Genomic DNA, 26,100 nt, shown 5'->3' with positions numbered 1-26,100 from the left:
AGCACCCAGGGAGGGAAGAGACAAAACAGTAAAGTATGTATTGAATATAGGATTTGATGATTAACTACAGAACACTGTTAAGTATCAGTCTTCGAGAAGACATGAGTAGTCTCCTCATCAAGAAGAGACAGGATGAAGCAATTAAAGGGCAGTTTAAGAAAAGATTATACAAAGCCTAACTTCTTCAGGAGAATAAATGACAAAAAGGTAGCTCTTAAATGCACAGAAAATCTCACTGAATCTTGATTTAGTATTTGCACTCAAACACGTACTCCATATCTGGCAAGCAAAAGATTATACAGTCTCCATCGGATGAACTCAACAGCAAATCACAGCATAAGCCTAACTCTGGGGTTAACTTCTCCATCTTCCTCTTAAGAAAGCAATTCAAGTTTCTGTGCGTGTGAGCCCACACACAAAATCAAGCAACTAAGATCTTCAGCCATGTCAACCAGTTCTTCCATGCACAGTTTGTCTCTTGCAAGTAACTTTTGCATGTGTTAAATGTGTAAGGGCACATATGAATCACACTCCATTTGTCACACACTGACAAAAATCAAGTTGACACGAGAGTCTTTCAGCTGTGCAGCTCAGGGAACACATCAGCCAGATACCAGATTAAACCAACTGACAAGCAAAGAGCAACTGTCCTGGTTTCAGCTGGGATAGAGTTAATTTTCTTCCTAGTAGCTGGTACAGTGCTGTGTTTTGGATATAGTATGAAAATAATGTTGATAACAAACTGATGTTTTAGTTGTTGCTAAGTAGCGCTTACCCTAAATGAAGGACTTTTCAGTTTCCCATGCTCTGCCCATGAGCAGGTGCACAGGAGCCGGGAGGGAGCAGAGCCAGGACAGCTGACCCGAACTAGCCAAAGGGACAGTCCATACCATAGAACAGCATGCCCAGTATATAACCTGGGGGAGTTGACCGGGGGCTGCCGATCACTGCTCGGGGACTGGCTGGGCATCGGTCAACAGGTGGTGAGCAACGCTGTTGTGCATCACTTGAGTTTTTTCTTTGGGTTTTATTCCTCTCTCCTCCTCATTACATCGTCATCATCGTTGTATAACATTCATTTTTATGTCAATTATTATTTTTTTCTTATCTCAACCCACAAGTATTACCTTTTTTCCTAATTCTCCACCCCAACCCACTGGGGCAGGGGTGGGGGTGAGCAAGCGGCTGTGTGGTACTTAATTTGCTGGCTGGGGTTAAACCACAACACCAATCTCTTGAATCACCAGCCACCTCCTCTCTCAGAGACATCAAGTCTCTGCTGTTAGAGGAAAAAGCCATAAAATACTGGCAGAGCCCCCATGCGTGGAAGGAGGTACAGTACCCATCCACATGCAGGACTGGTCCCTCCCATCGAGCAAGCCAGCCTTCCTCCCACCGTGGTGGAATGGGGCTGTCTGAACACCATGGCCCAGAGCAGAGCACTGGCTACACTCTTTATTTTTGAAGACACTCTCAAAGTAGACGTAACTTTCTGACATACCTTCCTACTTCTCTGATTCACTACATATGTAGAGCTGTGGGTTCGAGTAGACTAGAGACATCCAGTTACAGGTTGCCCACTGTGATGCTTATCAAAGAGTAAGACATCACCTACTATGCTTAAATAGCTACGTGGAAAGAGTCTAAGCTCATTCACTAATAAGGATCTCTGTATTCCTTTCCCAGCCGTCTTCCAACATTATCTATCAATAGGCCATGAATTTCAAAGATGCCCTCATATATCAGTAAATGTGATAGTATCCACAGGCTGTTACTGAAAAAGTAGAATGCAAGATGATATCACACATGTCATAGTAAAAGGAGCATTTTAGGAGTTGGCTTAGCCAGTCAAACACTCAAATTTTGGTTATTTTTATTCCCGGGCCATATATTTTAAAGCTATTTATACAAGCACCAAACATGATGGGACAGATGCTTTCACGAATGCAAAGAATGAAAGCCAGGACTTAGCCAAAAATCCACCAGAGCATTTCTCGGGCTACACACAAGTGCGAGGGTGAAGTCACCCACCTGACATCAAAGCACAGTTACCTCCAAGGTGTGATGAAGCAGCCACTCCACTTGAACACTACGGGATTGTTTATAAGAAGGAAAACGAAGCTCAACTGCTCCAGCTGAAGCTGCTGAGGAATTCGAGGCAGGCAGAAAGTAATTATTCAGCTGGAGTTTGGCCAGGACACTGGAGTTAGAGCTGCTGTTCTTGCAGACTGTGTCAGGGGACTGTACAATGACCACCAGCGCTGTCTACTGAGTCATCAGCGCCGCTTCCTGCAGAACCCCAGGTTCTCCTCGGAAATCTCCCATTTCTGGATGGAGCCAGCCCAGCCCCGATCGGTTTGGGAACAACGTAAGACAAAAGAGGAAGGGCAAGAAGTATAACTATTAGTGTCACTTTCAAGAGCAGTAAAATTTACATGGATTAAAGGGATTAAATCTTTATATATAGTAAAAACAGTAATTATAATGAAGGCATCTGTCTAGCTGGCACCACCTACAGCAAAACCTGCAAGCAGTAATTGTACAATAACAACATGGTGTTTGGTGTGAGGTTTAGGACATTCTGCCAGAAAACCTAAAGCATCCAGGTTGTAAAACACTGTAATAAGTAGGTAATCCCCAGCCTGGCGTCCAAGTTACTGCCCTAACCTGTTCCTTATGATTATAAAAATGTCTCAGTGTCAGCAGGTTCACTGTGAGTCAGAGCTGAAATAATAAATGGCTTATTTTCCATCCTGATGGAGGAAATACATCACGGCTCATTGTGGCTCACTTACTGAGGCTTTTTTTTTTTTTTAAACAGGAAAATGTAAAAATAACCAAGTCATTCTGCCTTAGTGCACTTATTTTTGATTAACAAAGCCCTTATTACAATCAAATTAGAAAAGAAAAAGAAGCATGTTTTCAATATGGTCTGCAAAAACAATACCTTAGGAAAAAATACAGAAGAAAAAATACTGCAGAAACTGCCAAAGAATATGAAATTTGTGACAAATAGCCTCTTTGCCAAAGTGATTCCACCACTCTGCTCCTGTAAACAACGGGTTGCCTGAGCTGAGGTAAAGGTCTAGGCTCTCACCTCCCCTGCACTTTTGCTCCCCAGGAGCTGTCTTTAACCAGGTTCCAGTGCTCACAACATGCTCACAACCGCTCAGTCGTGCGTTTGCACACTCGGGACCTCTGGCTGTGAACTCTAGAGTAAAGGTGCTATCTCTTGCTTTATGCATTGCACTAAGAAAACAGTGACCTACTTCTGGCAGGCCTACCCAAACGCTACATACAAACCACACAAGATGTCCCACTGAAAAGTATTAGGAGACAGATGAAACCCCAGCATCCCCAAAATACTCATCCTTTACCTAACACAGAAATACATAATAGCAGGAGCATTGCAAGCAAGGTGCAATCAGTCCTTACACAATTTGCAAGCTAAAAGAACTGTAACAAGTAGAAGAAAATAAGCACCATTATTTTACGGACTTAGAATAAAAGCACAGACCAATTAAGATGGCTATTTCAAGCTCAGATTTGGAGCGCATATATTTTTATAAGCACACACTGAGTGGCCTACATACCTAGAACACTTAAAACAACAGAATAATAAAGCAAAAAAGTAGAATAGAGAAACGCATAAGAAAATTTTATATAAAAGTCCTAAGTAGCATATATTTTTTAAAAAGAAATAAAAATACCTGAAATAGCAGAAAACACAAATAGACTGTATTTGACCAAACTGCAAAAGGAAAAATCTGGGGTGAACATCACAAAGACAGCCCTGAGTGTTTCCAGGGGAAGTATCTGTCTGAAAGAATTGCAAGCTCCATGACTCCGCATATTTGACACATACAGTAATTGACATAGACATACAAAGAATGCAGAATTATTTGAATTAAAATAACACGTACTGAGAATAGGAAATTTCTCCAATATTTCGCTGTAGTAAAAAACCCAGACATTTTTCTGCATTGTATGTAGAATAACAAACTGTAAACTAGTACTTTAGACTGGAGTATGAAAAGCAAATGCTAATTCCCAAGGTTCTACTCCTAATAAACCGGCAATCAATAACTACCAAGTCATTTGTGACCAAAAGTCTAATACTGTACCAAACATGCAGATAAAAGTACTAAGTTGTGTTTTAAAGTGGTGTCTCTTGACTGCAAGCTTTTTAAACCCACAGTTTAAATGTACAAATGAACAATTTCTATTTCTTGCATATCCTTTCTGCAGCTTCTTACGCACGCTTTGGTAACTCATATTCATCATGACCTTTAAAGCCTCAAGATCCTTTCGGTAACAGTGGCCAGGACTCAAGAGCTACAATTGCAGCCAGCCAGATTTTTTCTTCCCGTGCATGTTTGACGGTGCCAAAGTTTGCCTGTGAAACACACTGCAGTGTTGGTTTCCACCCCATGCTGCTTTCTAGCTGAAAAACCCCAAATAATTTGAGTTCTGTTCTGGTGCTATCCATCAGCCCTAATTCTTGGCAGCTACTTGAAAGGACTAATGGTCTTGCAATGGAGTCATGGGACTTTGACTCATGGTCCCAGATTCAGCTCCAGGTTCCACCACCAGCCCCCACGCAGCGCCAGTCCTCTCCTTTGCCCCATGCTCCTTCTCAGCTGTCCCACCACCGCCAGCGAGGACACTGAAACCCTGCTCCTCTGGGGCCGCCCTAGGCTATAGGCTGGAACTAGGCTATAGAAGGAACCACCTTCTGTGGAGTTTCCTGATACAGTCAGGGTTGCCTTTACTTGCAGTTGCTCCTGTCAGCTGTCCTCAATAAAAATACATGTCAAAATAAGTGAAAATACTGGCATGTGGAAGGTTGACACACTAAAGCTACGCAAGCACAACAAGCCTTGCCATGGCTTCCTGCAGATTTACCCACCCCACACCTGCTGTGTCCCACACAGCTTCCCATTGGCATAACCCCAACGCCACGATCTGCACCCCCTTTTCAACTTAGCTACCTTCAGTCCTTTGTATTTCGCAGCCCCCAAATACTGCAAGCCCCCAGTACACAGCCCCCAAACTCCACAGCACCCTTCAGCCCCTCCTAAGCAACGTCCTTCAGGGAGACCACCAGGTCCGCAACAGACCTTAGACCTGTCAGCAAGTTGCTACCCACCAGGAGCAAAACAGGAGATCCCAAGCAGGGCTACTTAACTCTTGAACTGAACCTTCTCTTTTTTTTTTCTTTTTTTTCTTTTTTTTTTGGTGTTGTTTTACGACAGTTAGCCATAATAATGAGTATTACAGTGATGAGCACAGAAGCTGGATTCATTACTGCCTTGTGACTCATTAAAGGTTTTTTCTAAACTGAGTAAAGTTTCCATAATTTGGGGGCCACATTTCACATCAGGGCTACACTTCAAAAAGCATTACAAATCAAAACAATTTTGATGACAACACTACAGGGAAGCACAAGCACCCAGCATTTGGAATGGTAAAAAAATGGGATTTATAAATATCCCACAGAAACATTCAGAATTTTTTAATCCCTTTCACACTCTGGATTTCAACCCTTAAAAATGCAGGAAGAATAGTTCATTTTAAGCTTCTGGATTGTTATTTTAAGCTTATGGATTGTTTTTTTAATTATTATTTATTTCCATTTTGGCTTGTGATGCAAACAGATCTGTTCAATGACATTGCACAACACTGCTTCAGAAAGCAAAAGTCTGCTCTTTCCTGTCGTACACCAGTAAGAGCAAAAAAAGCTCTTCCCTCTGACCCAAAGATCATGGAAAATCATACATGTGTCTGAAGACAAGACTTGCAGACAGACATTATACCTCATACTGGACAACAAATTTGGAAAAAGCACACAAGCTTTGAATTGCACAAGGCCTTCTTTTAAATCTCTTTATTATTTTAATTTTCTGCATGGGAATAGCCATTTTCTTAAATACAATTCATAGCAAGTTACCTTCCTTATTAATTGCAGCTTGTTTACAACACTCATTTAATTCTGTATCTTTTTCTTTAATTCTCACCCGTATTAACAATGCTGTTGAAGAGTTCATGCTTCCAGGTGAAGACTTTTTTTAAATAGGAAAAACCTATACAGTCTTACTTTTGCAGGTTTTCTCCATAACAAATCCTTCCGTTACATAGCAGATTACATACCTTTAAGACATTCCTTCTCTTTTATGACACAATTTATCTTCTCTTTAGAAAGTAAAACTTTCCTTACTAAGCCTCAGCAAGAGAAAGCAGTAATTTACAAAGCAAAAACAGAGAAAAACACAACTCATGGCACTCACAATTTAACTCACATTTCAAAGTCTTCTCATTTCCTCTCTCACCTTTTCTTATAAACACCACAACCAAAACACATTTGTTTGCTTTGATTTTCAAAACCCTACTGCTCCCAGATATGAGGAAATTTCTCTGCAACCCGCTGAGGTTACCGGCATGTTATAGCCTTTGTCCCTGTATCTAAATCATCCAGCCTTTGCAGACTTTCTAGGAAGCACAAAACAACTTGCAATTCAGATATTTCTTAGGTCTGTCCTGAGAGTGGGCAAGCCTGAGGACTGACGGGCGTCACAGCCACCTCTGGCTCCAAGACCATATTTCATCATACGCAAGCAGGACGCGCAGCATACTGCCCTGTGTCCCTGCTCCTGCTTACAAAATGGAAAAGGGAGAGAACCCTCTCCGACTGCATATGGATGGAAGTTACACTATTTGACTGAAAAAAAACACCTATACTATGCATGAATTGTGTGGTTCTGCTCAGACTTTCAAGAGACCAGAGTTAAGAATTCCCAGTCAGGCACTGGTTAAACCCCATGTTAGGACCGTCACCCTTCCACCTCCTTGGAGGAACAGACTGTTGCTACTGCGTGTGACGCCTGTGACTTCTCTACAGACTAGGAGATTCTTTCTTTTTTTAGCCTTCTTAGAGAACCTTCTTCCTAGTCCTTCAGTGGCCACTGTGGTATGGACAAGAAGATGCCCAGAGCCTGGTTTCCAAATCAGTTTGCCAAAATACAGCCAATACAGAGAAAAACCTGGAAGTTCCTGAACTCTCAAGATCAGCACAACAGGGTAAATCCGGCCAGTTCCCCAAGGAGCCAAAATACACAGTCTTCACTTGAGCTGGAAACAACGTGGTCTGAGATACCATCTTAGCCTCACACACTCAGCACTACAACCTTGAATTTGATGAGGTTATTTTGTCAACATTTGAAACAGTCCCTTGGCCTTTTCCCTAAACTGATGGGTGCACCAATTTGAGCCAAAAAAAAGACCTCTGGGGATGTTCACAAGGGCTGCCTCCTTTCTAGGGAGTCATTCACCATGCTTGATGAAGTTTCTGCTTGCAAACAGTTAGGGCAGGAACCTACTGTCCTTTACTGACTACCAATCCCAAACAGACCAGCCTCCCAAGCTAAAAGTGGACTACGTAACTCTCTTCATATCTAGCAGTCTTCTTTCCCTTCTCCTGTTACCCAAGGGCTTTCCTTGCAACACCAAGAGGCACTTTGAATCACAAAAGTCAAAGCACAGAGAGGAATGAACCACTAGGCTTAACTAAAGGCAACTATTAGGCTTTCTAACTTCAGGCAACTGTCATACAGAGTTCAGAAGAGGACTGTGGTCTACACACCAGCTAATTGGTCAGGGACAAAGAAGAAACCTCTATTTCCTTCTTTGAAGCTTCGACGCTACAGAGGAACCTCAGAACCTCACTGGGACCGGTTCCCATCAGCAGTTAAACACATGATCTTTAGGTTGCCAGCACAAGATGAAAACTCCAATTTTAAATGGTAATCAAGGTCAACTTTTCTTACTGGTGCTACCTATGTGAACATTAACCCAAGATTTACACTGCAGAGGGAAAAAGGTGTTAATGGGGAGAGGGAATATGCAGGGCAGTACTGATAGGTTTTGCTGCTCTATCTCTATTCCTCATGCAATAAAACTCGGTGTTAAGCGGTACTTTAGCAAATCAGCAGCACAAGCAGGAAACCCAGTCTGAAGCTTCTGACAATAAAAGCGTATTCTGCCCTCTGATTATCTTTTTCCCTTAAATTTGGAAGGGAAATTCATATTTCAGTATAATTCAGACTGTGTTAAAGATGTTTCTAGGAAAAGGCACATTTCCTACAGCAAAGCTCATTTAACAGTCACTTAACAGCAACAAACTTAAAGCCTTGGTTGGCAATTTCAATTTCTCCTCCGCATGATTCATTTATCCCTGGGATAGGCCTGAGCAAGGGATTCTCCCAGCAAAAGACAGACTAATCAAATTATTTCAAGTCAGTCAGGTATTTGCTTTTTGCCATCCGGCCCCGATGGCAAAATCTCTTGTAATAGCACATCTCCCAGCGTTAAAAGAAAAAAAAAGTTCATGGCCTAAACACTGGCTTAATCAGAGCCAAGAGGCAAAGCTCCTACACTCAGAAAGACATAAATGTTATAGCTGTCTCATTCTCGTTCTTCATCTTTCACGCTGTGTTAGAAAGCAGCTTATATCCATATATATGCACCTCCATTTCAGACACACACTTGACAGCACAAAATTAACCCCACATGCAAGGCAGCATTGCATCCCAGCGGCTGGCATGGAGAGGGCAGATATTCGAAAGATGCTGAAAGGTCCCAGCACAGTGGTCAGAACTGAGCAACAAACCTGCAAAGGCTTGAGGCTCTCCACCCCTCTTTCTGAGCAGGTGGGACATCCACACGTATCCAAACATACACAGGCCGGAAGAGCAAAATTCTGATTCCCAGTTTCCTTGACCTCCAGCGAGGAAAAGAGACAGTTAGTCATCCCAAAAGTTTAGAGGACAGCACAGCAAAGTCCCCCATCATGCCCGCATCCCCAGCCTTGCACACTGCTATCGGGCAGGGACATCGGCTGCTGGGCCACCGCAGCAATGCCGCCCCGAGAACTGGCTCGCGAAAATGAAACGCCTCCCTGAGCCACAGCTGCACATTCAGCTGGTGTGTTACTAAACCCTGTTGTTCAGCAGAACAACTGGAGCAGCTTGGAAACTTCTACCTCAGAAGAAATCTCCACAGCCACAGCACTCCCCTGGGTCACAGATGGGCTAACGTAAAAAGCTTGAAGACCTTGGTGTGAGCAGTATTTTGTGCATGCATCATTTGCTCCTACCTTTGCACAATGTGCCTCACTAAAGACACCTAACCTGGCAAGTGATTTTTGGCACAAACATTTCTTATCTCTGTCTCAACTTGGATTGTAACTTGAAAATTAAGGTATTTGGTGCATTTTTGCTTTAGCCTGGTTTCCAAAGGACAGGCTACAGCACCAGTTTGTCTCTTGGGTATCTGTGCTGCGTGGTGCAGCAGTTGGCTGGCAGTGAAAAAAACAGCAAATACCAGCTCTCGCCCCAGGAGCAGATAGGAAACACGGGGAAAAGATCAAGCAATGATGCCAAAAACTATGGTGGATTATTCTTTTCCTCCCCTCCCACTGACCTCTCCAGCTCCAACAGCTTCCATCTCCCTCTCACTTGGGAGAGCTACTCAGCCCTCCACCTCCCCTGGTGCCCATTCTCTACACCCGCCAATGATGCTCTTGCATTCAAAAAAGATTGAAAGGGGAAGCCATTATAGAGATGGAAAGAGCAAAATTTAATTTCCATCCCCAACTAGATGACTTAGCGAGACACTGCTGTTAGATTTAGATTCTTGGGGGTTTTTTACCTCAGATTTCACATAGGAATGCTAAATGGAAAGGAGTGCAGAAGTGACCACAGAGCTATATTACAGGCAGTGAGTTCTAACACAAAGCTACTTGGTAATACCACCCGCCGAGGGAGCCAGCCCCAGCCCCCCAGCTCACTCACAGGTCCACGGAGGACACAGATAGCCAGTAGATACTTCTTTAAAAGTTCTTCTTTAAAAGATTCTTTAAAATTTAAAAATCTTCTTTAAAAGTTCAAGTATTTCTTCTCAGCTATATAGTTTTGAAGTTGACAGCTTTGATTTCACGCACAAAGAACCTCCTGCTTGCCAGCCTTCCCCCCACAGTACCCTTGGCTCTAAGAAAGCACTGCCTCCTTTAAGAGCATCATGACGCCACTGATGCCACCACTGTTTCCTACATCCTCAAATCCAACACAGAGGGCAATCACATGCTCGTGGTTATACATCCCATAATACAAGGCCCGTTATACATCCCATAATACAAGGCCCTTATTTATCAATAAATGCCTTGAGGTGCAGAGCAAAGCCCAAGCTAATAAATATCCACTAGGATTACCCCGCTGGTGCTTCACATCAGCAACGGCAGCAGCCAGCAAAAAGTGAAGAGAAATGAAGATGCAGCAGATGGAGCCCAAAGAGTAAACAGCAAAAAGAAGGGGCTGCGACAGGTATTTGAAGAGTTGGGGAATGAAAAGGGAGGAGAAGGCAGCAACGGAGGAAGAGGCGCAAGTCTGGGTTTTTTCCTCCTTTTCTTTTAGCTTCTAAACTCCAATCCAAAGCATTAAAGAATGACTTAAAAAAAATACACAGACAGACAAATGCTATGTATTACTCAGTAAATAACTAACCATTGGAACCCATGGCTGCAGGATAACTACTGGAAAATAACTTGCAGTGATTAAAAAGGGATTAAATGGGGTTTATAAACAACAGTATCTGTTGTTAAACATGCTAAAATAAAATTACAAGAGTTAATAACCCATTTGCTTCAGGGCATAAACTAACCCTCGTCTAAGGGTAGCAGAAATCTGCCTGCATGTCAGCTCGATATCTGGTGCAACAACTCCTCTCCATAGGCAAGCAATCTTTGTTTTTAATTCCTGGCATTTAAAAATCATCTGTCTTGTGTGAAAAAGAGAGCATGCTATTGCTCAGGCCTTCAACTGACCTCATGTAATTCTGGAGTTTACCAAATATATCATTCCCTTGAGGGGCGCGGGTGAAATGCACGCACAGGGAGGCAAACACTTTCATTGCTCCGCACTTCAATATTCTGCTCTCAATTTCTTCAAATATGATTTGTCAGGGCACTAAAACCAAGCACGTGAGATAAAATTCTTGTAAAAAGCTTAAAGACATGAACAAAGCACAAAATCTATTAGTACTTTCTCGTACAACAGTTCACCAGCCAAATCAGTTTATAAGAAAATTAGATCCTTTGGACAGGCAGCAAGGGAAGATTTTTAATATATTAGAACAGAAGAATTCACTCTGCCTGGTAATAATTAAAGCACTATCTAATATCATAGCCTGTTCTCAAAGATGGGATAGGGTTGAAGTACAAACTCCTTGAAATTATGATTCCAGCCCTCTCCAAACCCATGAACCTTACTAACAGATTGGCTGGCCTCCCAAATAATTGCTTCTGGACAAAACACGAGATGGGAAACGACACATCCAACGCTCCACTGTGATTATGCATTTTTGGTTTCAAATGCCAGTTTGCTCTTTCCCATACGTAAGACAGCTGGAGGACACTCCTCCCCTGGCTCAGGAAAGCTCCTGGAAGAGCAAGTCTTGAACATCAGCCCTACAGAACCCATTCCACAAGTGACCTTTCCCTCTATACTGCCAGACTGCCTGCTCCAGTTTCATTTGTCTACAACTTTTTAATTACTTTTTTATATATATTTTTAGGGGGGGGGGGGGGGGGGGGTGCAAATAACAGCTGGCTCAGTTTGGCAGTCCCAAAGGTCAACATTTGAACTGTGTTTTCAAAAAAGGACTTTGCAGTGGTCCGCTTCCACTCACTAGCGGGCCAGATCAAGCGTGCCCTGTGCCTTGTGAGTCTCTGCAAAGTTTGGCACTGATCATCCAACGGAGCAGTATCAGTGCTGGAGCCGCATGTTAAACTAATAACCAAAGCAAGAAACATAAAATGCTTGCTGGGGAGGGGGAGGCAGCAGCTCTGAAACTTAAATTAGTATTACAGTGAATGCAAACATACTGTTTCAGACCACTGTATGTATATATATTCCCTCTCCTCCCCTACTGCTGAAACAGCAAAGCACGCATGGCAGATGGCATGATTCATCTGAAAATTACTCTAGCAGCACTCTATTAGCCTCTAAGGAGAAGACTAGGATAAAAATATTCTGAACGTTAACTTAAACGAGGCAGTTGTCATGAGGAGTTGTCAGGTCAGTCTACTTGCTTAGTTTGCAGAATCCTTCTTTCAATCGGCAGTAAGCATTATGTGTGAAGGTACCATAGTTTCTTTGTTCTACCTACCAGGAATTAATACAGAAGCAAGAAGGGAAGCAACTGAGGGACAAAAAGGTTTATTTTCCCACACAGAAGTGAAAAAGTACCAGCCAAAGCCAGGCCAAGAGCCGCAGCACATCACACTAACACCGCCACCTGCCATTTCTGGCAAGATGGGATAGAGTCAAGTTTCTAGACACTGCACATCTTAGCTGGGAGAACAACTTCCCACAAGGCCAGTAGCTGAATGTGAATCCGCTGAGTCGAAGACACAGAAGGGACCTCAGGAAGCCTATTCTCTGCCCCAAGGCATCAGCAATTACCTCCAAGACATCTGCAAGAAGCTACTTGCTACCGCCCACTGTGGGAGCCAACCCCAGCCCCAGCTGCAGCCCCACAGCTCCCTCACAGCTCCACGGAGGACACAGGTAGCCAGCAGACACCCCTGAGGGGGTGAATGAATGTGGTGAGGGGTATCCCACCTCTGCTCAGCTGCGGTCCTGCTCCAGGCTCCCAGGGCAGAGCTGCCCACCAGCCCGTGTGACACACAGGGTAACTCGCCAGCGAAGCAATGGAACAAATGCCTCCGTCTCATTCGGTGTCAAGGCAGCCTTGCAAACCAGCCCACTCCAAAAACACAGTTAGAGCACCATGCCATCAGTATCCCCCTTCACACAAAAGACAGGAGTTGGCAGTGCTGCGCATCTTCTTCTAGAGAAATTAAAACCCGCAGGAAGTAAAAAATGGGGCTCCCCGCTGCAAGGAACTGCCTCTAACTGAAACTCCACCACTCATTTGAAAAAAAGAAACAAAACACACATTTAGAAGGCTCAGATGATGCTGACAGTACAAAAACTCACTACAGTGTGGGACACTGCCCCAAGACTGACTACTGTAATGTTAATTACCTGGACTCTGGGCCTCAAGCTAAAAAACTCCTTCCTAAATAAACAGTCCACAGGAACCAATTTATTTTTTTGCTCCATCGACAATAATCCTCAGTCAACAGAAGCCGAGTATTTGGTGCACTTTAATATGCAGCTTAACCATCCAGGGGGTGAAGCCAGAAATGCAGTTGCCCTCATCTTTGGGGAGAAGGTGGTGAAACTCCGCTTAATGTCACCTCTTCAAAAAGGCGTCTTCTACATATGTATACGCTACCACGTCAGCCTCGTTGCATAATCAGGTTGTGCAATCATTGCAAATCCATTTACATCTTCATTTTTGTTCCAGAGCTCCAGAAGGGGGAAGGAGGGATCACTGTCAAAGAATGGGGTGGACTTTGCAGAACCGGTCCCCTCAGCAACAAGACGATGGTCTGAAGAGGGGTCAGCGGCAGCGGGAGGGCACCAGGAATCCCCCACTAATGCCACTACTGCTCACCCAGAGCAGACATTTGGAGCAAAGTCTTAGTTAGAAACCTCAAAGCAACGGATGACTTCATAGCATCAGGGAATGACTAGTGTTGGCTTGGACTGCAAGCAGAGAAGATTATGGTTGCTCCTTTTAATACCTACTACTATGTCATTGCCACAGAACTGTAAAGAAGAAATAGGCAAGAGTGCAGTATCAGGTTTTCAAAGACTGAACAAACTGGATTATTCAAGAGTGACTCAAGTTTCCTAACGAGCATGGAAAACTCTGCATCAAGATAGCATCTTTTTATTTTCCCAAAATCAATTGCAACAGGCTGCATTTTAAAACACTGCTTTAAACTCCCGTCCTCCTTTTTATTTCAAGAAGGCATTTACTGGACTTACTACATTTGTGGATAAGGGCCCAATAAACCAACACCACCAGGGACCAGACCCTAGACCAGCATCAGTACCCCACCGGCTAGAATATATATGCTCACACAATGTTGGGAGAGACTCTCAGCTCTTGTAGCAAAGGCAAACCCTCAGCCGTAAAGATCTGACACGCAGTTTTACTTGGAGGCTGTGTATATTTGTCAAGGAAAAAGGGAAAGTAAGGCAAAAAAAATTAATCCCTCAACTTGAGCTGAAAGAGAAGGCTCCTGGTTCAGCCCACTCCACCCGTCTCTGAGGTTTCCAAGCATGGTGCCACCTGCATTTAAAATGCAGAAGTGCCTTCCAGCTCTGCCTATTTAATGCCATCCCAAGGATGGCAGGGCCAAGATACTGTAACAAGTATGAAAAAGTGAAGCTGCTCTGAGTTAAACATGCAGTCACACTCTGGGTTTTCACATCTTAAAAAAAAATAATACACCATCTTCTGGTTTTGCTTCCTCCACTATGGATTTCTAAATATTAATCAAGATCCAAATATATCTAGCTAGATAAAAATATGTAGTGCATTTTCCTTTACGTTTGCATTATGTAACATAATTTGATCAGATCACACGTGTGGCTGTATCCTCACCCTTAATTTCAAGCAGCTTCTGGTTTGAGCTGCAGATCCGTCAGCTGCGCAGAACTCAGCTCAGAGAGGCAGGGCTGAAGTAGGACAAGCGGAGCAGCGGCGACAGGCAAACAGCAACTGCAAACCCTGGGCCAGAGCTGGCTCTGTCAACTTAACCTACCTTAACATCACCACAAAGCTCATTTAAAAAACAAAAAGAATAGTAGTAGTAGTAGTAATGAACCTAATCAATAAACATTTCTCTTAGAACACTTACATCACGAATCTTTCATTTTAGCACAAGCATTGCTTTCCTCACCTGAACCTCCAGAGACATTGGAAGACCTTACTGAGGAGTAACAGCACAGCACGGCATCCTCCGGAGAGGCCAAGGGATGTACCGTAAGTCGTGAGGAACCTGTGTGGTGAATCACTACAGACTTCTCCCTGTAACTGCTGAGAGGAAATGCGATTCCCTTCCCTGACCTCCTCTTCACACCCGAGCAGAAAACAGAGAGGTACCCAAGAGCAGCCCAACAGACCGCGGCACTTCAGCGGGCTCAGCGCCGGGTCACGGCTCTAACACCCAGGGACCTCTGCACAGCAGCACCTTGCCAGTGCAGGGGCAGAAGCCAGGCTCCAGGCTTCCCCCAAAACCCTTCTGCTCACACCTCCCCACCTCTTCTTCGTGCCTTCCCATGTTTGCATCTGAGGGGACTGCTGTGAAGGGCAGCCAGGAGCCGCCCCTGGACCTGGCCTGGCGGCACTCTGGAGCCGCACAGGGCAGTCCTGCTGGGGACGGTGCAAAGGGGCAAGGAAAGAAGAGGGGGACTAACCAAACGATTACAAATGATACCTACTAATTCCGTATTTCCAGAGGGGGGACAACATCAGGAATAATCCCTCTTCCCTCAGTGCACCACCAGAGTGCCTTCAAGAGCCAGGTTTTCTGGGAGAAGGTGTTGTGGGGGTTGCAAATAATTACATTTAATTTGAAGTTTCACATTTAAAAGAGAGTATTTTTGGAAAGAAAAATCAACACGTTAACAGCAAGCGGGAGCACAGAGCCCATAATCCTTTCACATCCTGACAGGGGAGAACTGCGGAGGCCTCCTATGAAGCATCTCTGAATAACAGCATCTTCATTTTTTGAATATCTAATTAGGAGGTTTTATGTACCGCAAAGCATCACTGTAAGATATAATTTAGTGGGCAAACACTAAAGATCTCTCAGTCTGTAAGTATGCTTTTGGCAATCAAAATTTAAATCCAGATATATATCCAAGATACGTATGGCACAGGTACTTTTTTATTATTATTATTCTAACAACTACATTCAAATTAGCATATTAACTTGAATCAGTTTTAAGCAAATGCAAGCTACAAGCAAATCAGCCTCCACCACCACAGTGTATTTTTGGATTGTTGGTATCCTTACTCCTGTTAGCAGCTTCAAATACATTTAACATGTATTAAAGGGCAGCAGCAGAAGTGAAACAAGTTTAGTCTGAATCTGAGAAGGCTACAGATGCCAGAACTTAGCAATGGCTCGGACTTGAAACTCACATATGCCAAAACACATTTGCAATTGCACTAATTCCCACTGTGGGAACCAAAAGGCTGCTTCATATAACACAACGGACAACAAACCCATTCCTTTAATTTCAGTCGCCAAATTTTAATTAATTTCCATCGAGGCAAACATTAAGCATTTCTGCTGATCTTGCAGGATGTAAGCTCATTTGCACAATAAATGCGGTCTAACAAGTCACCACATTTACAGCAAGTTGCCTCAGTCTTATCTAACTGCGTAGTTTGAAAAGTCAGTGACGGGTAAGTGAAACTCCACCCACGTCACAGTTTCTGGAGTTAAGCATAAGAAAACTGAAGAAGTTGCTACCTTCTCATTGCAAGTGACACTGCCAACAGTATTCTGACAACTGGGTCCATATTCTGAACTATGCGTATAGCACTTACTCAGGAAAGAGAAAAAAGCATGCACTTTGCACTTTGTTTTTCTCCTGCAAAGTATATGTCCATATTCCAACGCCCTGGAGCTCCCCTTCCCAATAAAAGCAAAATCAAAGACCCTCTGCTGCCTGCTCGCGGTAACTGCCAAAAAAGAAAAATAAGAGGAGGAAAACCAAAACAAAACAGGAAAACAAATAAAACTTGAGATAAATTGTATAGATTTAAATAGGTCAGCATATAGACAAAAGAGCCACAAGTTCTGCCTATGCCAGGAGGCACATATCACTGCAGCATTAAAGCAGAGACCATCAGCAACAACAGGGATTCCCCAGGTGGACCTGCCAGCAAGAAGGGCAGCAGGGCAGCCAGGGACACAGCCTGCTCATCGCAGCCGCTGCCCATCTACACACCGCCAGCTCCAGCGCGGGGAGCCAAGACCAGCTCCAGGTGGCCATCAGTGGTGTAGGGCCCTCCCAGATACAGCGGTTTTGCTCGCTTGCTACCCTTCTGCTCTGCAACACGGACAGCAGAGCAAGGCAGCACTGCCCCAGCTGCTCAGGTACCCAGCCACAGATCAGCCTCACCAGCAAGTGGCCCCCCTTTTGCCCCGCATCTTCTGCCTTTATGGACCTTCAACTTTCCCCAAAACTACAGTTTCCAAGGACAGCACAAAGGCTGCTCACACGTATGGCTCCTTCATGTATACACACTGTTCGTTTCGTTAGAAGTTTTTAATTTCCTGATTTCTGCGCATGGTAAAAATTTCGTTCTGGCACTAACTAAATTAAAAGAGGGGTGTCTCTAACATTTTTAGAGGGAGGCACCCACATGCAAGAAGCAGAGAGCAGCATATTTCATCATTTCACATCCTGGTGCAGGAGAACATGGACACCAGGTAGGAAGTGGCCTCTGAGTAATAAATATTAAAAAAAAAAAGTTAATTAAATAAGAGGTCTTACATATTACAAAGCATGGTTAGGAGATATAATTTACTCAGCAAATACTATGGGTTAAGGGCACCTCTGTTTGCAAGCGTTTTTTTTGGCTATCACTCCAAACTTAAATCTGAATATGTACTATTTAGAGACCATGCCCCACGCATACCCAGTACGTACGTGCCAGGCCCCAGAATTTACACCCCTTAGACTTAGGCAACAAGAACAGCCTTGACAAAATTAAAAAGGAGCCCCACACACTCACACCAACACGAGCCTGGGCTGCACACAGCAGCGAAGCACATGGGGAAACATGGGCTGCTCAGAAATGCAATCACAGCCATCCCTGGCGCACTGGCTTGAAGCAGCGACAGGACTGAATGAGCTTCCAGCTGCATAGATTCCTAGCATTCCCAAAAATTAGGTTTCTAAGACTAGAACAAGAGAAGACTTGTACCTTTAAGTTTAATTAGCTCTAGAATAAGACGTATTTTCAAACAGAACTATAGCGTCATTGATACCGTGCAGCGATGCAAGATGCCTTTAACAACAGAAAGTTGTCTGAGCAAATGGAGCACTGCCCTCTGCTCCTCCAGCAAACTTCACATCTCTGACTGATGCAGCAGCTTGCAGAGTCACAGGAGGTTTTCAGTGGCTACATTTTTAAACCTAGCCACTTCTGGTCCCATGTACTACAAAACAAAGCATTGCTAAACCTTTAGCATTTCCTGCAGAAGTGCTTCAAAACTAAATACATTTGCCTCCTGAAGTATTATTTTAAGTGATCTGGTAAAGATCAGTATCCACTATCGAAATCCAGCACGAGGTCTAAAGAAGTTCTTAACAGATAATCATCAATCCAGCAAAAGCAGCTGGCTTTGTTCTTTTTACTCCTCCACCTCCTCCATTAGGAGTGGAGACCTACCAAGAAACCCCACGATACAGCTGCTGCACAACTAACTTAAGACATCTGCATATCACAAACTACAGTACAGGAAAGAAGTACCTTTGTCTGATGAACACACGTGAATAACTTTTACTAAGTATATTTAGAAATAATACCTAAATGTGAATAGCGCTTGTCCTCAGGAGATTGATTTAATTCATGCTGAAGCTCTTTATGGAGCAGCAGAGATGCTGCTCTTCAAAACGTGACTCTTCCCAGTGCACTTCATTTCTGAAATACAGCCCATCACCGCGAACAGAAATGTTTCCCCAATATTTAAAACCCTTCTTGGCAACCAGACTTACAAACAAAATGCTACAAAATTCATTAAAATATTAGTATGCACTACCATATGCTTAACTACGACTATCTGCAGACAGTGTCAGTGAATCTGAAGTTCCTTCTTCATGGTAATTGACAATTAAGTAAATATCTCCATCTTTCATGTATTTCTGAAAGAGGAAAACAATAAACTATTAACCAAGTGCCTTCACTATGTCTTACTTCAGTATTCATTACTCAAGGTTATAAAACCCGTGCCATTTGAAATCTTTGCTTCATACGCAAACTTTCTCCCAAAACAGAAAGGGCTGAATGCTGAATCTCTGTAGCCGCAGCCCTACATATTTCACAAATCTGTGGCTACAAAATGTATCAGCATTTTTGTTCCAAAAGCCAAGCACTCATTTCACAAAATACTCACCAGTTGTGTAAACAGAGGAGCATATATTTAGGTAGTAGTATGCTTTGGAAACAGAAAAAAAGTCTAAACAGACATCTCAGAAGTACATAATTTCTGGAGTCTTACAAAAAACCTAAAACACCAAAAACTGTGCCTATTTTACTGTTGATCATTGTACTAAAAAAAACCCAAACCCTTCACATACCTTACCTAAACACCTTTATTGCCTTGTACCACACTGCTTCCCCCTTCCATCCCAGGCAGCAAAAGCCCCAATTCCCTAAACCACTAATTTCACTGGCTACTTGTGAAACTGTGTGATACAAAAATCAAGATGTTAAGGAAGTGGCTGAGGCCGTCATAAGGAATATGGTGGCAAAGACAGCAGTTACCTCAGTTTTGTATTGAAGTTCTTTAAAGTCAGCCACTTCAGGAAAATTTAGTTCATTACATCAGCATACAAAGCCACTCAGGTGTTTAGTTTCAGTGTTTAATCTTACCTATAATCATAGGAGTAACTGAATAGACGTCACAGCGAATAGGAAACGGGCAAAGAAAATGAAGAGTATTTCCAACACATACTTCAAGGCCCTGGTGGGAAGCTCGAACCCACTGATGAATGCTGGGACACGTTGCACCAGACAGCACAAGGTACTGGCAGCAGGTGCATCTTGAGCATCCCTCCTGGCCACAGCCTGCCTGTCGGACGGGGCCAGGGAAGCCCACACACCACCCCAAAAACAGGGCAGCAACGCACAGGTTTGAGGTCAGAATGGGCTTTTTCCTTCAAGCAAGGGCTGAGGGCAAAAGGGCAAACATAAAAGGAGAAGCAAAAATAAGTTTAAAAGGAACAAAGAATTAAGGGCTGGCATTGCGATACAGCTTTGCTGTGAGTTACTCGGGCACAGGCGAGGAGAGCACCTTGCACCTGCAAAGGTTCAACTGAACTTTCGTGCCCGAAACTAAGCAAAACGCAAGCTGGTAAAAATCACAGACAGACAACGAAGGCTGCTACGAATGACTTTCTAGTGGCAGCAAGCAGGTACGCAAGCCATGAAACAGCAAAGCTCACCACAGGGTGGGCAGAGGCTGGAACTGCTCCGGCTGTTTCTCCAAGTGTGCCCCAGCTGAAAGCAGGCATCTCTGCAGAGCAGAGCTTCCAGCTGTTGAGTCTATTACTAATGTCACACATAAAAAGGTATGACTGCAATAGCATTTAACTTGGTATAATCCATAAATAGGAAACCAAACATACATACTTACATATGCATATGCACGTGTGTGATGTATGTATGTATGACACGATGCATGATGCTAGGGGGTCCACAAATCACCTAGGGAAGCATCTAAAACGACAGAGGTAAATGCCTACAGGTATGTTACCAGCACTGAGGGAATACAAAGCAATTCTTCAATGCAATCTTCAGCTGTGCTGTGTCCATGTAGGAAAAAAATGTGCACTAAAAACCTCAAAAGATGTACTCACTTCACTTCAAATAAATTGTATAAATTGTCACAATTTAAACTGGTCACTGATGTAAAATCAAAAAATTTGGACAACTTATGTGAAGATTAATCTTAATTTCTCAGTCTTTCAAACACGTCATACTACATGTAGCTTTTGAATCAAAGACACCACAACCCAGAATTTATTTTGCATGAAGACCAACCCACTACAGAGTAAGAGTCATGACCAGAGAGTATTCCTATGGGAAGGCCACCCAAAGCACCCTGCCCACACCCGTTTCATCCTCAGGCCTTCAGGCTTACACCCATTCATCCTTCTGCAGTTAGGTATCACCTATTCTCATTCCTTTGGCAACGGTAACAAATAAATTCAAGGGATCAGGTTTCCTTGAGACTGGAAGCTGAGGAGGTGTAAATACCCTTGTGACCTTAACACCTGCCACTGTGAAAAATAAACACCACATCCACCCCGAGAGAAGTGCCACCAAAACTCTTTGTTTTCTGTTTAAGAAAAATCACAGGGTTTGATTTGGACCCATTTTCAAAAGCAGGCTAAAGGGATGAGACCATTCAAGGAAGCTTAACTGGTAGCTCCTTTACGATAAATCTCAACAATCTTGCCATAAAGCAGAGGCATCATGAAATACGCGCACTGCAGGAGATGTTTTATATTTTATCCATGATGATTAGCCAAAAAGCTATCAGATTTGAGTAAAGGAAGAGTTACCTACAGCTGTGGCAGAGCTCTTGGAGGACTGTAGACTGTCTTAAGCCCTATGTCCCGCACTAGCACAGGTAAGGGAAAATGTTGCTTTCACTTGACTACTACTAGGAGAAAGGTTTTGTTCTTCCATGCAGCTTCCACAACGATTTCTTTGTTATCTCTGAAACAGATCTTGTTCTTGCTTCAGCTTTCTCTGAGTCACTCCATTTTCGCTGAGTTTCTCTGCTGGCCGCTCGGCACCCGTTCACAACCAACACCATGACCGGTCTGGCAAAGCGTATCTCGAGTGCCTCATTCAAGATAGCCGCTGCATCCTGGGGGGTCATGTGGACTTTGCTCCCCTAGAGTTCAACAGGGCTTTTGTTCATAAAGCAGAGTTTGGGCTAAGAAAGTCTGGAATAAACTTTGTATGTAGAACTGAGCACAATTTTACCTCCTTTAATAAGCCACCACTGACAATTTCATGCTACTACCTTTGGCTTCTACCCTTATTTAAAAAGCCTCTTTTATGTGAATGTTTTTATTCAGAAGAACCTGGATGCTATTTTGAGCCCCTAACAGATAACGCTGACACCGCTGAACTTCTTTATTCAGTGAAAAACTAAAAAGCAGCTCAGCATCAGACACTAGATCCAGGCAGTACATACCCACAAGCATTAGAGCAGTCAGCCCTCATCTTCTGGGTGAGAAACACAGCCTTGCCGCTATGCGGAAAGTGCACGTTCTTTTTAATTCCTTGTGTACTTCATAGATTTTGTGTATCGTTTCAAAAAGGTGCCTTGCTGCACTTACAAACATGCAAACTCCACCAAGATGAAGTGTCTCGAAGCTCTGTTTAAAGGGGGGGTGGATGTGGGGGGGGGGGTAGGGGATGGGGGGGGGGGGGGGCGGAAAAAACAACACCCCCTCCTTCCTCAGCCTGCAGAACACACACGCACGATGTGCTCCCAGCCCTAAGTCGGTACCAGGCTCTAAGGCAAACCCACGCTCCCTCTCTGTCGGCAGGAAAGTCCACCACTCATCTGTGCTCATCGCTGGAGTGATGCTTCTCCTGTGCCAGGGCCCGTGGCTGACTCCAGGCTGCGCTCCCAGCCCTCCACCTGCACCCACGACAGCTTCCCGGCCCCCAGACCACAAGCAAACCAACAGCTCCCAAATCGAAAAATAAAAACGATCCCTGCTCAAGCCGACCCATGGAGAAATGCTGACGAGCGAGCAAACGGGCTGCGTGCCTCAACCAGATCAGTTATAGCATCGACACCCTGTGGCTGCCAGTAACTAAACTTGTGTGTTTAAGGAACACTGCACTTACCTGGCTAAATCGGTAAAACCTGTAAGCGTGTAACTTTCTGAGCAGCCTGGCAGTGACGCAGCCAAAGGAAGGGATTTGGGCAACATGTGCCTGATGCAGAACACAGCAACTATTAACTATGGTAGGACAGCACGTGTATTTACCCGCCAGCAGTGGCAGGGTACATACTGCACCCTACCAGAGGGTACTACAGCCAAAAAACATATTGGTAACTGCTGTCCCCGTCATAACGGAGGTATGTGGGCACAGAAGAGCTCAGCCTGTCAGAGGGAGGTGTGCGAGGCTTCTGTATTTGCTGAAGCACCACAGGAAGAGCAGCAATAAAATAGGAAGCACCTAGTAAGTCACACGGCTAGCAAAGCTTCTTTGCTTGCTTGAATTTGGGAGGTCTTTGATTTTACTTTGGTTGGTTTGTGTTTTTTAGGTCACTTCTACTCATTCTGAAAAAAGCACTTGATGTATCTTGCTTTTTTCAAGGAGACTAACATATCACTGGAGGAAAAAAAAAAGAACCAGCATCTTCAAGTGACAAGTTACCGTATTTAAAAGTTGTCAGCTATCAATTATTTCACTATTAAAGGTTTTAATGAAAGATGTCTTCAGGCAAATACCCTTTAAATTTTTCAGACCAACACAATGATAAAAACTAACAAATTACTTTAAAAAACCTCAAAAGCCTTTGGTTAAAAATGAGTTCAAGATTGATCTGCATTTCCTTACCAGGACATCGCTTACCTCCAAAAAATAAATGAAGTAGATTTACAAACATTTAAAGGTAACAAACATTCCTAACTAGATGCGATTAAAAATACATAAACACAGGGTTTGACGACGCTTTCTTGTTTGGGAAAGGCAAATAACACCGATATTAGAAAGCGAAGCGAGGAGCCCAGTCGGCCGGCGCTGAACCGCGGTCAGACGCAGCGCAGACAGGGTGACAGTCCCCTACCACCGCCGACCCCCGGCGGGGCGGCCAGGCTCTGCCTCACGCAGGCGGCCGAAGCTCATTCCGCCGACGCTGTCACGCAACAGTGCCACGGCGCCAGGCGCCCTGCCTCCGCCGCAAGCAGGGGCACAGGTGGGTGACACCTTCCCGGAGGCCGAGGAGGAGCGTTTGATCCCAGCACAGCGAAGCGTTCGCCACCCGACGGGGCCACGGAGGCGACGGGGCCACGGGCCCCGCGCTGTCCCCACCACGCTGGGCGACAGCCAGCGCGGCCGCCCGGCCCCGCGCCAAGCGACGCCGGGCCCAGGGCCACCCGGTGCCCACGGGGCCCCCCGGGAGCCGGCGAGCAGCCCCCCCCGGGCGGGGCGCGGCAGCTGGCCCCACGGCCTGGCTCCGGCTGTGAGCGGCACCGGGCGCTCGGCTCCAGCCTGCGCGGGGCTGGGCGCTGCCCCCGCCGCCTGCGGGCTGCCGCTGCCCCCGCTGCGGCTGCGGGAGGGAGCGCTGTCCCAGCACTTTGCAGCAGAAAGGCGCTCCCGCAACCCAAGTTTAACCAAGCCATCGAGCCAAGTACAGCGGCTTACTCATTAAACACACGCCGTTTCTGCAACCCTTGTCCTGCCCCCGCTCTTTCCCCATCCCTGTTTGCTTCTGTCCCCTCTCCGCCGCCCGACGGCAAACCCCGCCGCGCCGGCTGCCGGCACGCCCCCGCCCCAACCCGCCCCGGGGCTGGGAAGCCCTCGGGGACCAGCGCCCGACAGCCACCCTCACGACGCGGGTGTTGGACCCCGATCCCGGCCGGCCGCCCCGGGGGGCGCAGGAGGCGGCGGCGCTCTCGCCGCGTTTTCCCGGGGACGGCGCCGTGACACGGCGTGAACTTTTCCTTTCGGCGGGGCGGGGGGGGGGGGGGGGGGGAGGCGGAGAGCCGCCCTGGCCCCTCCTGCGCCCCACCGGGGGGAGGGCGAAAACGCTTTTTTCCCTTAGGATTTTTCCCCGAGGAAGGGTGAAAAAAAGTACAATTTCCAGGAAGAAAAAAAAAAAAAAGAAAACAAGGCAGGGAGCTGGAGCGCTGCAGACGGCGCGGCGGGCAGCGAGCAGCCCGGGGGACGGAGCGGGCCCGGCCGCCCGCAGCACCGCGGCTCCCGGCCCGGACGGCAGCGTGTGCGGCGCCCGCAGCCGAGCCTCCCAGGACCCCCGGCCGACGGGGGGACCCCGCCACCCCCCCCTCACCTTCCAACCGGCCGAGCTGTTGCTGTCGCCCTTATCCTTGAAGTAGGGGACGCTCTTGACCATCCACTCGTAGATCTGGGAGAGGGTGAGCCGCTTCTCGGGGGAGCTCTCGATGGCCTTGGTGATGAGGTCCGCGTAGGACAGGTTGCCCCAGGCGTTGCGGCGCGACGAGCTGCTCTTACGGGGCTGCCCGGCCACGGGGCCCGGCGACAGACCGGCCACTGGCGGCGGCACCGGCGGCACCGGCGGCGGTCCCGGCGGGTGGAGGCGGCAGCCGGCCTCGGGCGCCGGGAAATCCCCGCAGCGGCAGGCGGCCGCCTCTGGGGGGGCGGCGGCGGGGGGCAGCGGCGCGAAGTCCTCGCTCTCCTCCAGCAGGCTGAGGTTGCTGATGAAGTCGGCGCTGAGCGCTCCCGAGGCGGCGGCACCGGCACCGGCCGCGGCACCGGCCGCCCCCTCGGGCTGCCCGCCGCACGACGGCGCCGGGCTGGAGGTGGCCGAGCTGGGGGGGTTGAACTCCGGCCGCGGCAGGGGCCAGGTGCAGGAGCGGGGCCGCGGCAGCGGCTCGAAGTCGGGGTCGATGTCCACCAGCTGAGGTGCCTCGGCCATGGCGGGGCCGGGGCGGGAGCGCGGCGGCGGCGGCGGCGGGGCGGCTGGGCTCAGCGCCGCCGCCCCATGCAGGCTCCGGCCGCTGACCGGCGCGGCCTCGACGGCGCGGCCGCCAACTCCCCTGGCGGCTCCGGCCCCGCCGCCCTGCCCCTACCCGGCTGGCGGCTCCCTGCCCTCCGCGGCGGCAGCAACGGCAGCGACCCGGCCGCCCGGCGCGCACCGACTGGAGCGACCGCCCCGCGCGGGCCCGCCTCCAGCCTTCCTCCTCCTCCTCCTCCTCCTCCTCCCGGCGGGGAGGGACGGCCCGCGCCGCGCCAATGGTAGCGCCGCGCCGCCCGCCCGCCTCCCGCCGCGGGGCCGGTTTGGCAGGAGGGTGCCGGTGCCCCCGTGCTGTTTCTGGGTGGTTTTGTTTTCCGGCGGCGGAGGAGGGCGAGCAGCGGCGGGCGGGCGGCCGTGCCCCCCGCCGCCCCGGGCCCGGCGCCGCCGAGGGGCTGGGCGGGGCCGGAGCTCCCCCGCCTCGCCGGGGGGTGAGCGCCCGTCGGCCGCGGGCTGCGCGGGGAGCAGCCGGGGCAGGGGAGCTGCGGGGCACCGCCACGGAACGTGCCCCCAGGAGGATCTCCGCCCCGGTCGCTGCCTGCCGACCCGGGGGGCGTCGGGCGCCTGGGTTGGGGTTAGGGGGCGGCTAGGAGAGCGTGCACGGTGGGGCTGCGGGCGGCTCCCCGCTCCCAGCA

The 26,100-nt window shown here is 47.0% G+C and overlaps 1 protein-coding gene across 1 annotated transcript in view; it reads right to left on the bottom strand.

Moving 5' to 3' along the window:
• The window catches only part of FOXO1 (forkhead box O1), a 66,834-nt gene extending 41,223 nt beyond the window's left edge, over positions 1-25,611 (bottom strand). The window contains exon 1 of the mRNA XM_005240264.4: positions 24,764-25,611. Coding sequence (XP_005240321.3) covers positions 24,764-25,369 — 606 coding nt within the window. The 5' untranslated portion in view covers positions 25,370-25,611. The remainder of the gene's footprint in view (positions 1-24,763) is intronic.
• Between the last annotated feature and the right edge of the window lie 489 nt (positions 25,612-26,100).

This window comes from Falco peregrinus, chromosome 4 (genome assembly GCF_023634155.1).
Source record: "Falco peregrinus isolate bFalPer1 chromosome 4, bFalPer1.pri, whole genome shotgun sequence".
Classification (NCBI taxonomy): Eukaryota; Metazoa; Chordata; class Aves; order Falconiformes; family Falconidae; genus Falco; species Falco peregrinus.
Note: the sequence above shows the minus strand (reverse complement) of the source record. Positions and strands in the feature narration are given on the sequence as shown.